Source organism: Lemur catta, chromosome 14, assembly GCF_020740605.2.
Source record: "Lemur catta isolate mLemCat1 chromosome 14, mLemCat1.pri, whole genome shotgun sequence".
Taxonomy (NCBI): domain Eukaryota; kingdom Metazoa; phylum Chordata; class Mammalia; order Primates; family Lemuridae; genus Lemur; species Lemur catta.
Window position 1 is genome coordinate 50,989,525 of NC_059141.1, and position 14,115 is coordinate 51,003,639.

Sequence of the window (14,115 nt, forward strand, 5' to 3'; positions counted from 1 at the left end):
CGTCGGGGCTGGGCACAGAGTGGGTGGACTGAGCGGAGAGGTGGGCAGGTGGCAGTGGCTGTTTATTTATCCGTTCATTTATTCACCCAAAAGTGAATGGCGGTTGACCTTCTAGCGCTCAGTCACTTATTGGACAATTAACAGCTGAGCACCTGCGTGTGCCCAGTGTGCACTGGGCTGGGGGCACCAGCGCTCCAGTGACGGAGGCCAAAAATGAGTTGACAGCAAGTGGGGGAAAGGAGGAAACACTGACAGTTAGGATAAATGCAATAAAAAGTAAAACCAAATAATTGGCTAAACTAGAACCTAATGGGGGAGACTGATGTTGGCAAGGGTAGTGAGAGACGCCTCTTGAAAGCAGGTGGTGTTTGGGCTGAGACCCACAGGATAAGCTGTGTGAGGGGAAAAGCATTCTGGACGGAGGGAACAGCATATTGTTGGCCCTGAGGCAGGAATGAGTTGGGTTTGTTCGAGCAGCCACAGGGGTGAGCGTGGAGTATGGATGGGGAGGAGGAGTAGCATGTGAGGCCGGGGCCCAGGCAGGCTGTGGACGGAGGGCAATGGGAGCCACTGCAGGACTCGAAGCAGCTGAGAAACCTGGTACCAGCGCGCATTCCTGGGCCATTCCTCCTCATGCTCTGCTGTTCTGAGCATTCTTTACCTCATGCACCCCTCTGAGGGGAGATTCATGTTCCAGATGAGGAAACTGAGGCTCAGAGTGGTCAGGTAACTTGCCCAAAGTCACACAGCTTAAAGCCAGGCCTCTGTCCCCAGAGCTCAGGCCCCTTTATCTGGTACACTGGGTATGTCTTGTATCTGCTTATGTCTTAAAGAGATTGCCCCTGCGGCTCCATGGAGAACGGATGGCAGGGGATGCCCCGGGGGCCGGACAGGCTGAGGCTGGGGTGACGGCCGTGTCGGGGAGAATTAGAGGGACAGGGCACACTTGGGTAGCGTATGCTGCTGACCGGGCAGGGAGAGTGAGTCTGCTCTGGTGTGATTGGAGCATTCTGGGCAAAATAACCACTCCACCATGGGAAACTCCACAGTGAGATTCCAAACCCCGTGAATGCGGGACCACGGCATACAATCCTGCGAGGCAGGTCTTCCTCCCGTCCACCCCACCTGGCACGGACATGACAGCCTTTCCACACACACTTAGAGATGAATTCATCCTTCTGCAGATACTCACTTAGCTCTCCAGATCGTATGGACATGGGGGAATCCTTCTACAAACTTTCATTTAGCTCACTAGATATTCTAGACATGGGAGATCTGGCTCAAGTTCCTGCCTGCATGAAACTGCTGGTGTAGTCAAGGAGACAGCCAGCATAAACAAACAGATAACACGCCAGCAGTGACAAGTGCTTTGAAGAAAAATTAAGCAGGGTAGGTACCTCTGTAACAGATCACAGAACATCAGCACGGGAAGGGATCGTAAGGGAGTGTCCCAAGACCAGGGGTAGGCAAAGGACAGCCCTTGGGCCAAACCTGCCCACAGCCTTTTTGTAAATGCTGGAACCCTGCCCTGGGGTCACGCCCATTTGTTCACATATTGTCAAGGGTAGAGCTGAGTAGCAAACAGATTGTGGGGCCTAAAATATTTACTATGGGGCCCTTTGCAGAAAAAGTTTGCTATCCCCATCTCCGCAGTCTAATCTCCTCATTTCTTAAAGAAGGAAACAGAGCCTCAAATCGCCCAGCAAGCATGAAACAGTCAGAAACAGAAGTCAGCTCTCTTGAGTCCCAGGGTCCTTCTGCCATGCAGGGTGAGCAAAGAAAATGGAAACATTATTTCTCTCAACCCTCACACGCCCTTCCTTTGCCAAACTTTCCCCAGGCCCCTAACCTGGGGCAAGCTCAGGCTGGAGACAGAATAGGCAGAGGAGGCTCAGACAGAGGGAGGGCCAGAGAAACAGGGAATCTCAGAAACCCACACACAAGTGACTCTGAGGTCCCGGAGGATGAGCTGATTCGAGGCTCAATCCCTGCTGAAACCCAGGCCAGCCTGTCCTTCCTCTTTTGCAGCCTGACCTCTGCCACGTGGCCGGGGAAAGGAGGAAGAAAGCCTTCCAAGAAAACTCCCCACCTAAACGCACAGCCCTCGCCTGACAGTTTCTGTAGCCCCTGAAGATCCCCATGCATCAGCAGCACAAGACTGACAACCAGGGACAAGGGCCATGCCCTGTGACATGGCAAAAATGAGGAGGTGGTCTGGGGGTGCTCCAGCCACTCTCTGCAGAAGAAACCCTGGGGACCACCAGGAAGAGGAGTCCTCAGCCCCAGCAGGCACTTCCTCAACAACGTGCCGTTTTCGCCTTGGGGAGGCTGCTTCCCTTTGGAGGTGCTCGTGGGCTGAAACCGCAGGCTGCACAGACACACACAGCCAGCGAGGACCCGCGGGAGGCCAGCAAGGGACCCGTCCCAGACTGACCCGCAGCGAAGGCGCTGGGCTTCTCAGTGGAGACTCTAACGTGGGCTCTGCTCTCTGGGTACTCATGGTGATCAGTCAATCACGTTAAACAAACGCTTGGACACCTAAGGTCCAAGGCAGCTTCTAATTTGTCGAGGAAATCGCCTCTGGATTCTAAGGATGCGTTTAGGAAGAAATGAAATCGAAGGCAGGGAGGGGGCAGTCGCCCGCCCGGAGGGCCAGGGAACACAGCGCGGGCGGGGCCGGGGAGTCGCGAGCACGTGGGAGAAAATAAGCAGAGAAGCCAAGGCCACCAAAGGCATGACATAGCGTTTCGAGCTGGGCTTTCTCTCCCCCTTGGAGGGATGCAGGAAGAGTTAAAAACAGAAGAAAAAGCCATCACAGGTATATTTACTGGGAAAGGCACGCTGGCTGGGTGTGCAGTTAGAATCAGAGGGTGGACAAGGGAATAAAAAAAAAAATGACTCACTTTTGGTTCTAATTTTTAAAAAATGGTTTAGAGCAGCCACCCATGCCAGCCCAAGCGACTGGCAGCCACTCGTCCACACCCTGTGGCAGGACGCCCGGGCCCCTTCCATCCTGCCTGGCTCCCAGACCACCCCCAGCTCCTTCTCTGGGTGACAAAGCTCACCCCAAATCCTGCCTTAATGGGCTTTTGTGGTGGGGGGAGGGGAGTTTCACCCAGCACCACTCTCTGGAATTCTGCTGTTAAAAAGTGGGTTGCCAAAGGGAGTCTAAACACCTTTTCCACTGGGAGTGAGATCTGAGTGGCACTAAGATCTGCCTACGTGAGCACCAAGGTGGTCTATGTCCAGAATGGTGCACGCTCCTCCAGCAGCAGCCGGTGCCGCGGAGGGGGTCCTGGACACCTGCTCCCTTGCCGGCTGGCCACATCGGGGCCACCTCGGGGGATGCAGTCAGCAGGGCAGGGGCTGGGGATCTGGGCATTTGGCAAGCACCCCAGGAACTCTGATGTTGGGATGCAGCCCCCACTCGTCCTAGTATCGACATGGCACCAGCACGTCACTTAGCGTCTCCATTTTCCTGCTCCATAGTGAGGACACGATGCATCCTCGTGGATGGCTGTGAGGTTAGAGCCAAGCAGGCAGAGTGGGGCTTTTCAAATTATAGCTTGCAGCCCATTAAAGGATATGAAATCCATTTGATGGGTCACAGCCGGAGTTTTATTTTATTCTACTTTATCTTTTGCTGCCTTCCTCTCTATCACTAAAGGTGCGCTGTCTGCATCCTATTCTGGAACCTGCCTCCTCGGTGCACACGGGCCCTCTGGCCTGCTCACGGACCTCGCTCTCCTGGGCTCCCTCTTCCTCTTCACCCATTTCCTGCTGTCTGCTGGATCACTCGCTTTAGCACACAAGCCGCCTGCTCTTTCTCCCATCGTAAAAATAAAAGAACAGAAAATTCTCACCCTCCTTGACCACAGCTCCCTGCATCTCTTGCCTCATTGCCCTATTCCCATTTAAAGCAAAATTCCCTGAGACAGTCCCTTAGGTTTGTCGTGTCCACTGCCTCTCCCCCCTGCCCCCGCCATGCTCTCTCACAGCCTCTGCTCCAGCTTCTGCCCCGCAACCATGGTGCCGTTCCCCAAGGTCACCAAGGACCTGCACAAGGTCAAACCCAAAGGCAAACTCTCCATTTTCACCCTACATGGCTTGCAACCAGCACTGCCCCTGCTGATTGATCACTCACTCCTCCTTGAAAACTGCATCCAGATGGGGTTTTCTTTTTTTGAGTGCAGGTGCTGCTTCACTGAGAACTTTTTCCCATCATAGACACGGATGTCTTGCCAGGTGAAATATTGATCGTGGTCAAAAGAAGTTTGAAAACGCTGACATAAAGCACAGGGGTTAAGAGCGTGGACAACATGGGCTCAGAGGGCCCAGGTCTGAGTCCCAGTTGTCACTGACTTTGCACCTGGGAGTAAATGACTCAAACTTTTTCAGCCATGGTTTGATATAAAATGGGTATAATATATTAATACCCATTAATAAAATGGGTATAATAGATTAATAGCTATGCCTTTGGGCGACAGTAAGGACCAAAAGAGACCATGAAAATAAAGCCTCTGGCACACAGTAGGTTGATTAATAAATATTGTTGAGTTAATGAACACATCAGTGCCCTGAGCACAGTGGCTGCACATGGTAAGAGCTTAGTAAAGGCAGGGAATGTTGGGGTTCAGCGACGTCCTCGTGCAGCAGCTGCCGTGGAGGAGGTGTGCAGTAACTGTCAGACTTCCCTCCCTACCCGCACCTGCAGCGCTGCGTGAATGCTGCCAGGGGGTCTGCGGGCCGAGGACTCAGGGCCACAGAGCCTGCTCCCAAGCCACACAGCAGGGGAGGGCACTGCCAGGACTAGAGTCCTTCTGTTGCCAAATCCAAGTTCCTCCCAACTACCCTGTGGTCCCGTGAGACAGAACAGACCCAGCTTTCTCCCAGGGATGGAGCTTTTAAGAAACAGATGACCCCTGACTCTCAAAGCTCCTGGAGCAGGTACCTCGGCTCCCAATACAGCACAGAGAGGTCACCCGGCCGGCTAGGACCGGGCTGTGACGCGGCAGCACGGAGGAGCAGAGGCCTGGACTGCCTCTCTTATGCTCTCATGGCTGACTTGCTCTTGCTTTGTGCCACACAAGGTACTAAGACGTCCACCTTGAGGCCCAGCTGGCCCTGCTGCTCCTTTTCCAGGAGCCTGGGAAGTGGGAAGGAAGAAGAAGGCAGCTACGGAGCCCTCCAATCCCCTAACCACCTCCCCTTGGCTCCCCAGGCCCGGCAAAGGGCAGCATTTACCCAGAGGGAGGGCGAAGGCCCCCAGGGGCCATCACTGGCCGAGGCAGGACTGCAGGCTGGGGGAAGGCACCCGCTCAAGCGACAGCATGTATGAGCGCCAAGCCCTTTAGCCACGTACCTATGTTTGTAAGGTCCCGTGAGGAGCCCCCCACTCTCTGAGCTGGACTAGGCCAATTCCTTGGACTTCCTGCCCTAACCCTACAAGGATGAAACTTCCCTCAACTGCCAGGTTTGACGACTTGCACTGCAGGAAGTTCTTCCAGAAGGCTCACCTAAGGCTATCATGATGTAGCCTAAGCCTGTTTAACATTTGCTTTGGTTGAGGCAGAGAACAGCTGCTTTTACCCCTGATGTGGTAACCTTTTACTTGGCTCTTACCTGTCTGCACCTTAGCCTCATCTGGAGAACTTAAAATGCTTGTGCCCAGGCCCCTTCTTGGACTGAATTAGAACTGCGTAGTGGGGCAGGTGATCCCAGTGTGCAGGACAGCTCCCAAGTTATCCTGCTTCTTTGGAGGGTGGAGGGATTGGGCCAGGACCAATGGGTTGTAAATTAGGGGAGGGGATGCCCAGGCCACCCACTTGCTGAACCAGGCTAACCTGGCTTCCTTCCCTACAGCAGGAACCTCACTTCATATCTGTGCCAGGCCACCTGAAAGAGCAGAATTCCTTTCATGGCAGCCACTGTGACCCCTAGATCTTCTTCTGTTTCCTTGCAGAGCCATGCCATCACTTGGATTGGGCTATGGAGCCATACGATAACTAATGCAAAAAATATTTATTATGTGCTACTACATTCTGGGAGCACATCTAGGGATGTACAGTAAGAGAGCTGTATTTACTAATGGGGGAGGCATCCTCACCTGTTGCGGTGGATGATAACAGTTCCTGCCTTACGGGGGTGCTGGGGGGCTAAATGGGACAACGCAAGGAAAATGCCAAGAGTAGCATCTCCCCCGCAGCCAACGTCTGAGCTTTCAGGCTAGAAAAGGAGGCCAGACTAACGGCAGGCTCTCCATAGGAAGGAAGCTGGTGTTTGTGGAGTCAGGATGTGGGGCGGCCCGGTCTTCAGGACAGTCGCCTACACACCACTCTCTGAGAATGTTTCCAATTTTGTAATCAGTAATCATCTATCCACCTCAATTCCCTGTGAAGTTCTCTGTAACCCTTCCCGCTGTGTGATTTTGGCAGGTTACTTAACCTTTCTGAGCCTCTGGCTTTTTGACTGAAGAAGAGGTTTACTAAGACCTGCCTTGCAGGGTTAATGAGAGACAATGTGTCAGCACCGCCTGCCACCCTGGCGGGCTCAGAGTCGGCTCAGGAACTGGCGGCTGTTGTGGCTCCCCTGCACCATCTTTTCATATCAACTCTTCCCCATTCGTGCTCTAAGTTTTGGGCCCTGGGCCAACAGACCTGTGGTGGCTTTATTTAAGGTTCCTATTCCAGAGAACAGAGATGAGAGGGCACGACAGGCAGGATGCTTTCCAAACCATCCCAAAATGTGTCCAGGTAGAAGGGAACGACCTTGAAAGTGACATAATTTGGGGGGGAGGTGTCCAGGTAAACATTGCTACTGGGTCAAACTCCCCAACAAATGGTATCCATCCCTGGAAAACATTAAAAGGAAAGAACAGAAAAGAACTAAACACCCAGACCCGCAGCTAATTGAGTCGCAGGTAGTGACTAGAGACAGACCCATCCGAGACTCTTCCCCTCCTTCCCCCAAAGCTGCCCTCAGGTGACAGGGCAGACCAGCCACCTCTCCCGGGGAAGCCAGGAAGAGGGGGAAAGAGCTGGGGAGGCGGGTGGCAGGAATGAGGAATGAGGCAAAGAAAAATGGCCCGCAAAATGCAGAAACGCCCCAGCACGCTTGTTTCCCAAACCCAGCCCATGAATCGAGGGGTGACAGGTCTCTCATCTCCGATGCCAAGAGCCAGGAGCTCCGGGCAGCCGCAGGTACTACATCCGCACCTGCCAGCACTCGGAGAGGCAATAAAGCATTGCAGCAGGGCCTGGAATGCTAAGTGCCTGCAGCTGGGAAGGGATGGCCTTGCAGGGGGAGCAGCTCACGGCTCCCAGGGACGGGCCTGAGCCTCCCTCCCTCCCGCGGCAGCCTGCCCCCGGGCCCAGGCGGTGGACAGAGGAGGTGGACAGGTGCACACGCGCTGGCCGAGACAGGCAGGGATCTTCTGGAGGAGGCCCAATGGGCTGGGTGATTTACAGAGGCCAGCAGAAAGCTGGGACGCTTGAGTCACTGGTAAATAAAGGTGGATCATAAAGCACCCCAGCTAAGCCAGAGCCTCTGGAAATACACAGGTCCGCATGTGCTTAGCAGCGTGGGCCCCATCCCTCAAATGATACTTACAATAATAGTGTTTGTAGAGCACCTGGACGGTGGTGCCCAAACTCGACCGTGCCTGCCAGACACCTGAGGGTCTTGGTAACATGCAGATCCGGGGGATGCCACTGGTCCAAAGACCACCCCTTGAGTAGCAAGGCTCTCAGCTACTACACTACATTCCTATGGTACTTCTTCAGCTACAGAAATGGTTTGCACTCCACTGCTGTGGCCCCTGGAGGCATCTACGAATTCCTCTGTTAACAGAGAAGGCCCTCACAGGGTGTCAAAACCACCAATGCTCCCACCCCCTTCAGACTAATTCAATCAGAATCCTTGGGGTGTGGTCTGGAATGGCATTTTTAATTTTTTTCTTTTTTTAGAGACAGGATCTTGCTCTGTTGCCCAGGCTGGAGTGCAGTGGCACAATCACAGCTCACTGCAGCCTCAAACTCCTGGGCTTAAGTGATCCTCCCACCTCGGCCTCCCAAAGTGCTGGGAAGCCCAGCCTGGATTGGTAATTTTTAAGAAGCTCCCTGGGTGGTTCACATGTGTAGCCACAGTAGAGTCCTGGAGACAGGCAATAGAGATGCCTCATTCGGTGTGTCTGACTCATACACACAAAATTGAGGAGAGATCCCTGGGGTTAGGCCAGGATGTCCAAGGCGCTTTCCAGGGAATCAATGGTGAGCCACCTCCTGGGCCACGTGAGGAGTAGAGCAAGGTCTGCTAGCACACTCACTGCTTGTCCCTGAGGCAACCCTGGAGAAGAGGGGCACAGCCAGGGTGGCGGGCAACACCCCATCCTGGGTCAGCTAGAGAAACTGAGGCTCCTGACAAAGACTCTCCTTGAACAAAACTTCAGTCAGGCTCCTCTGAGCCCTCTTCTCAGCAAGGCCTCGACCTTGGCCCCGACCCCTCCCAGCCTGTCTGCAGCCTGCCCAACCCAGTCTTAGCAAAGAATCCTGCTAAGTCAGATTAGCCAGAATCCCCCACCCTTGACATCTGATCAAGTTCCTTGTCCCCCACCTTTGACGTACAGTCCTCCCTCGTATACATGGGGGACTGGCTCCAGGACCCCCCGCATATACCAAAACCTGAGCATACTCAAGTCCCGCAGTCGGCCTCACAGAACCTACATATATGAAAAGTCGGCCCTCCATAGGCACAGGTTTTGCATCCCTTGAATACTGTATTTCTGATACTTGTTTGTTGAAAAACATCTGCATATAAGTGAATTTGCACAGGTCAAACCCATGTTGTTTATGAGTAAACTGAGTGAGGCCTTGGCCTGCTTTCAGCAAGAATCCTGTTAGGCCAGTTCAGCAAGAACCCCCGCCCCTGAAGCTGCCTCTTACTAATTTCTCTCCACTGACCCCCACCCTGCTCCTGGGCTGTAAATCCCCTCTCCTCCATTCAGAGCTGAGCTCCATCTCCTCCCCTACTACAATGCCTCTTTTTTTTTTTTTTTTTGAGACAGAGTCTCACTTTGTTGCCCGGGCTAGAGTGCCGTGGCATCTGCCTAGCTCACAGCAACCTCAAACTCCTGGGCTTAAGCGATCCTCCTGCCTCAGCCTCCCGAGTAGCTGGGACTACAGGCATGAGCCACCATGCCCGGCTAATTTTTTTGTATATATATTTTTAGTTGGCCAGATAATTTCTTTCTATTTTTGGTAGAGACGGGGGTCTCACTCTTGCTCAGGCTGGTCTCGAACTCCTGACCTCGAGCGATCCACCCACCTCGGCCTCCCAGAGCTAGGATTACAGGCGTGAGCCACCGCGCCCGGCCTACAATGCCTCTTAAACAGTGTTTGCCCCTTACTGTTTTAACAAGTGTCAGAATAACGTTCTCTTTAACACTCTTCCCCCGCCACCCCCACCTTGGAAAAGTCACTCTGCAAACGGAGCAGTCTGTCAACCACACACAGTTCAGGCTCCTCACCCTGACATTCGAGGCCCAGGCAATGACTTCAAGGCCTGGCTATGATCTCAAACCTTATTTCTCTCTTACTTGTGCCTCACACGCAGCAAAACCAGAGGCTTCACTGTGCCACACACACACCTGAACTTCCCTCCCATTCTGCCTTTGCCCAGTCTTTTTCTTCCAGCTGGAATGTCTCCTCCACATTCTTCAAATCTACCCACTTTGAGTCACGGCAACCTCTCCCCTGGTGACCACACTACTTATCCCCAAGAATTTATGTTCCCCAGTCTGCCGTAACTACAGAACCTCGCATTTTAGCCGGCATGTGGCTCTCTGGGAGAAAACTACATGGAAAGACCCCATTTCCCAGCCTCCTTTGCCACTGATGTGGTCACATGACTGAGTTCTGACCAATGAAATGTAGGCAGAGCAATGTGCGGTACTTCCAGGAAGTGTTCTTAGGTGACAGGCCTTTCCTTCCTCTCTTCTGCCCACTGATGTAATGGCTGGAGCTCCGACAGCTATCTTGGACTGTGAGGTGGCCTTGGATGTAAAAGCCACATGTGGGAAGCAACTGGGTTCCTGACACCATAGACCATTATACCAGCCCTGGCAGGCCCTACGGGACTTAAATGAGGGAGAAAAATGAACTTCCACCTTGTTTCAGCTACTACTCTTTCAGGATTTTCTATAACTCACAGCTAAACTTAATAGTATTAAATCCACACCTTTAAACCCCTGGAGGCATGGACTCTGGATTCTTGAGTTTACCACACTACGCTGCACAGAACCATCATTTGTGTCTTCTTCCCATGTTAAATAGTAAGCAATATGAAGGCTGGGATTGTGACTCATCCGTCCCCATCCTCCCCTGGCACGAGAGGCAGGAGGCCTCATACACAACTCAAAGCACTTAGAACTGAATGGAGTTCTTTCTACTATGCTCCACACAGCTTCCTAATCCACACCATATTCTCAGCATGCTGCAAACCTCCCTGGGATGGTGCACCCAAGTACAGCCCACCCGGGCTGCTTGCTCCCACCTGCTTTGAGGGAGAAACATGCCCTTACCAGGATGTCTGAGCCCTCAGAGTCCTTCCCTGTAGCTGGGTTGGAGGAATTGCTGAGTTTGAACATCCAGTACTCCTTGGCAGTGATGAAGAAGCTCCATGGCAATAGGGTGCCAACGCCCAGGCTGAAGAAGATGATGTAGGTGGCGTTGAAGCGGTCCTCAGGCCTCTGCAGGCCAGGGGGCAGGCAGTCCTGCTGCCTCCCGAGCAGGGCCTCCTGCTCAGCTCCGAGAGAGCTGCTTGCGCTTCTGTAGGTGGAGTTTGAACTGTGATGAAAGTCATCCTCAGGGACAATGGCCACTATTGGAGCAGGGAGGGAAACAGAGACAGGGCAGGTGAGCTGAAACTGAGGCTGAGGACAGCTGGGGACTCACCTATCCTACAAAATGACTATACCTCTACACCCTGGGGTCCACTAAGTCACCAAAGACTGGTTGGAGAGCATCATTTTTAAGGATCAGAGAGAAAGACAAAAATAAGACTTGAAGGACAGGATGTCAGAACTATAAGTGACCCAGAGGTCACCTGTACCAGGAAATAGCAATGGAGGCAGCATACAAGTGAGGGATAGGCTGGGTGTAAAACATTGTGTTATAGTGGGGCCTGTGGCAGTCAATCCGGGCGGCAGACGTGGTCTAAAGGCATTCAAATTTCTATGCAGCCATAGGAAAAGGAATTAGGACTTTTGATGGGCCAAGAATGACCTCTAAGCTCTTTTCAACTTTATGTAAAAAAAAGTAAGGAGCAGGATAGGGTGTAAAAATGCTACTATTTATGTAAAAAAAGTGGGGAGGGGAGAATCTATACACACATATGTATTCGTATGTGCACAGAACAGCTCTGGAAGGATATGTGAGAAATCTCTAACAGTGGTTGCCTCTGAGGTGGGAGCCTGGGATGGGGGGAACTGCACTGCGTACTCATCTGTGCCTTCTAAGTTTTGAACCATGTGAATTTATTACCTGTTCAAAGATAATTAAAATTATAAATAAAAATAAAAGCATCCAAATTAAACAATAATTTTTAAAAAGCTGATGGTGTCTAGAGTTGTCTCCAAACCCAGCATGGGGCCTCTTTTCCCTTGTTTCATTTGTCCATTCCCTTGTTTCACTTGTGGGGAAAGAGAGGTCCAAAGACTGGAAGGTCATGGGCTAGGTAATTGGCCAAGCCTGGGTTTGCAGGTCCTGCCTGGGGCCCACCCCCGGAGACAGCCACTCCCGATCCGTGGTGGCACCTAAGACAAACTGAGGACTCTGGGCTGCCAGCAACTATTTCCTACATGGCCTTGGGCAAAGTTACCAGGCTTCTGAGCCTCAATTTCCCCATTTGGAAACCCAGGGAAGCCTTTTTACAATGGTTATGCAAAGGCACTGGCTGGCAATGCCCGACCTGGTAGCAGCTGTTGAACAAACGTCAGCATCTTCCCCGGCATCCTGGGCTTGTCACCTGGCTGGCTGACTGCTGAATTTGGCTGCGAGGTAGCATGCCTACTTCCATGCTCCAGATAGCACCTGGGGTATGGCAGCAGCTTGATAAATGGGAAATATTTCCATAATGCTGAGGATGGGATACTCCGGAGTCACTTCTGCAGTAGCTTCCTCCCTACCCAATAAATCAACAAATAAATGCATCTCGGCTCCTATAGGAGGCTGAGCCTTACTCAACAGTGGGACCTTTCTTCCTGATAGGATGGGAACACACCCTCATATGGGTGCAGAACCTTATCTACTATCTCAGGAGAACCTGGTAGCATCCCTTGGCATTAGATAGGGCAGAAATTATTGGCCCCTTTTTTCAGATGGAAAGACTGAGGCCTTGCTTTGTCCCACATTCAAATAGAAAGAATCCCCCAATAACTAAAATTAAGTCCAGTACTAAACATGCCAAGGTCTGTGGTTGGCGTAGGTCGGACTTGAGCCTGACCACAGCCTAATATGTTAGGTACTACTCTATGACCCATTTCAAGATGAGGGGTCTGAGGTTCAGAAAGGTTGGGTAACTCGCCCAAGGTCACAGAGCTACCAGATAGCAAGAGTGAAATTACACAGCTAAGCAGTCTGGGGCCCTTGCCCGACTCCTCGGCGGACCAGCTGGGAGTGTGAACCCGCGTCTGCTGGTTCCAAGCACAGATACCCTTCCTGCAGGCCTGGAAGCCAGTGAGCCGTGGGCAGAGGCAAAGGCAGCAGTGTAGGGCTCCCTGTCAATGTTTGCTGAATGAGTGGACTCCGTACGACCAGGACATCCTGCCCACCAGGGCGGGACGTACCCCGGAGCCAGCAGGCGGGAGGCTGCCGGATGCCCAAGCCCAGAGCATCCAGTCAGCAAGTCTATTTTAAACTCCGTTCCCAGCCTCCATCCACGCGGAGACCAGTGTTCACAAGCTAACCAGACAGCACGTGCACACACACACACACACACACACACACTTATAAAATTAGCGTTTAAAAATGTAAATCATAATTATGACCCATACAGGACAACCCAGAACTGGCAAGTGGTTCTTCCCAGAGGCTCCAGCTATGGGGGGTGGCTGTAGGGGCCAACCCCTGGGTCACTCAGGACCACACTCGGCCAGGGCCCCTTCTCAGCTCTTGGCATCTATTTGTTGAGAACCATTCAGCCTTGACTGAGCTTCCGAAGAAGGAGCCAGGAATTTTCTCTAACCCGGGTCACAGGCCAGGGCACTGGAGTGAGCAAAGTCTTATTAGTCTTTATAAAAGCTAGCTGCTGGATTTTGGATTAAAAAAAGAAAGAAAAAGAAAGGCAAGGAAGAGCTCAAGCTTTCCCAAGACAGCTGGCTGTGGCCTGGCGTGTGGTCCTCGGCCATAGGCTTGGTCCAGCTCCCTCCCTGGGTGACACGGAGCAAGGGGCACCCCCGCACAAAGAGACAGAAACTAGTGGGCTCTGAGGCCACTGCAAAACACCATGTGGCCGGGGAAGCCTGGGTGCTGGTTCCAAGAGGTTTCTGACTCTGGCTAAGTCAGTCTCCACTCTGTGCCTCGATGTCCCCATCTGTGAAATGGGAGTAGGGAGCCGGTGAAGCTAACCTACGGAAAGCACAGCTGGGAAGCACAGGGCATCACCCAGAGGCCAGACACCCCCAGCCTGGGGCTTCCTAATGTGGACCAACTGAGTCAGCCACCCTCCGGATACTTTGGGCTGACTTGAACATACTCAGGCCCCCACATCCAAGAGGTGAGGTCCCGTCTCAGGGAGGAGGGGAGAGAATCTGGGGGAGAAGGTGGAGACCCAGCAAGAGGCAGGTAGAGAGCAGGCCGGGGAGGAGGGACGCTGGAGAGGCACACTGCGAGAAGCGCCACCCCGAGGCGCCCTGGCGGGGCTGGGGTCCTGCGGCTCCCGCGGAAGCCCCGAGGGGCCCGGGAAGGAGCCGCTGGGAGCCCAGGGCAGGGGGCAGCCGGAGCCGGGAGAGCCCGCACTTACTGTCGCCGCCGCGCCGCCGCCGCCGCTGCCTCCGGGCGCACGGCCACTGCCACTCGGGCTCGGCGGCCCGCAGGCCCGGCTCCTCCCCCGGCCCGCCCC

The 14,115-nt window shown here is 53.2% G+C and overlaps 1 protein-coding gene across 2 annotated transcripts in view; it reads right to left on the reverse strand.

The window, feature by feature from the left end:
• The window catches only part of SLC29A3 (solute carrier family 29 member 3), a 38,262-nt gene extending 24,172 nt beyond the window's left edge, over window positions 1-14,090 (reverse strand). For both annotated transcript variants that reach the window (XM_045569219.1, XM_045569217.1), the window contains exons 1-2: window positions 14,017-14,090; window positions 10,577-10,875 (exon numbers count right to left, since the gene is read on the reverse strand). In XM_045569219.1, the coding sequence (XP_045425175.1) occupies window positions 10,577-10,857 (281 nt within the window). In that variant the 5' untranslated portion in view covers window positions 10,858-10,875; window positions 14,017-14,090. The remainder of the gene's footprint in view (window positions 1-10,576; window positions 10,876-14,016) is intronic.
• Window positions 14,091-14,115: the final 25 nt, after the last annotated feature.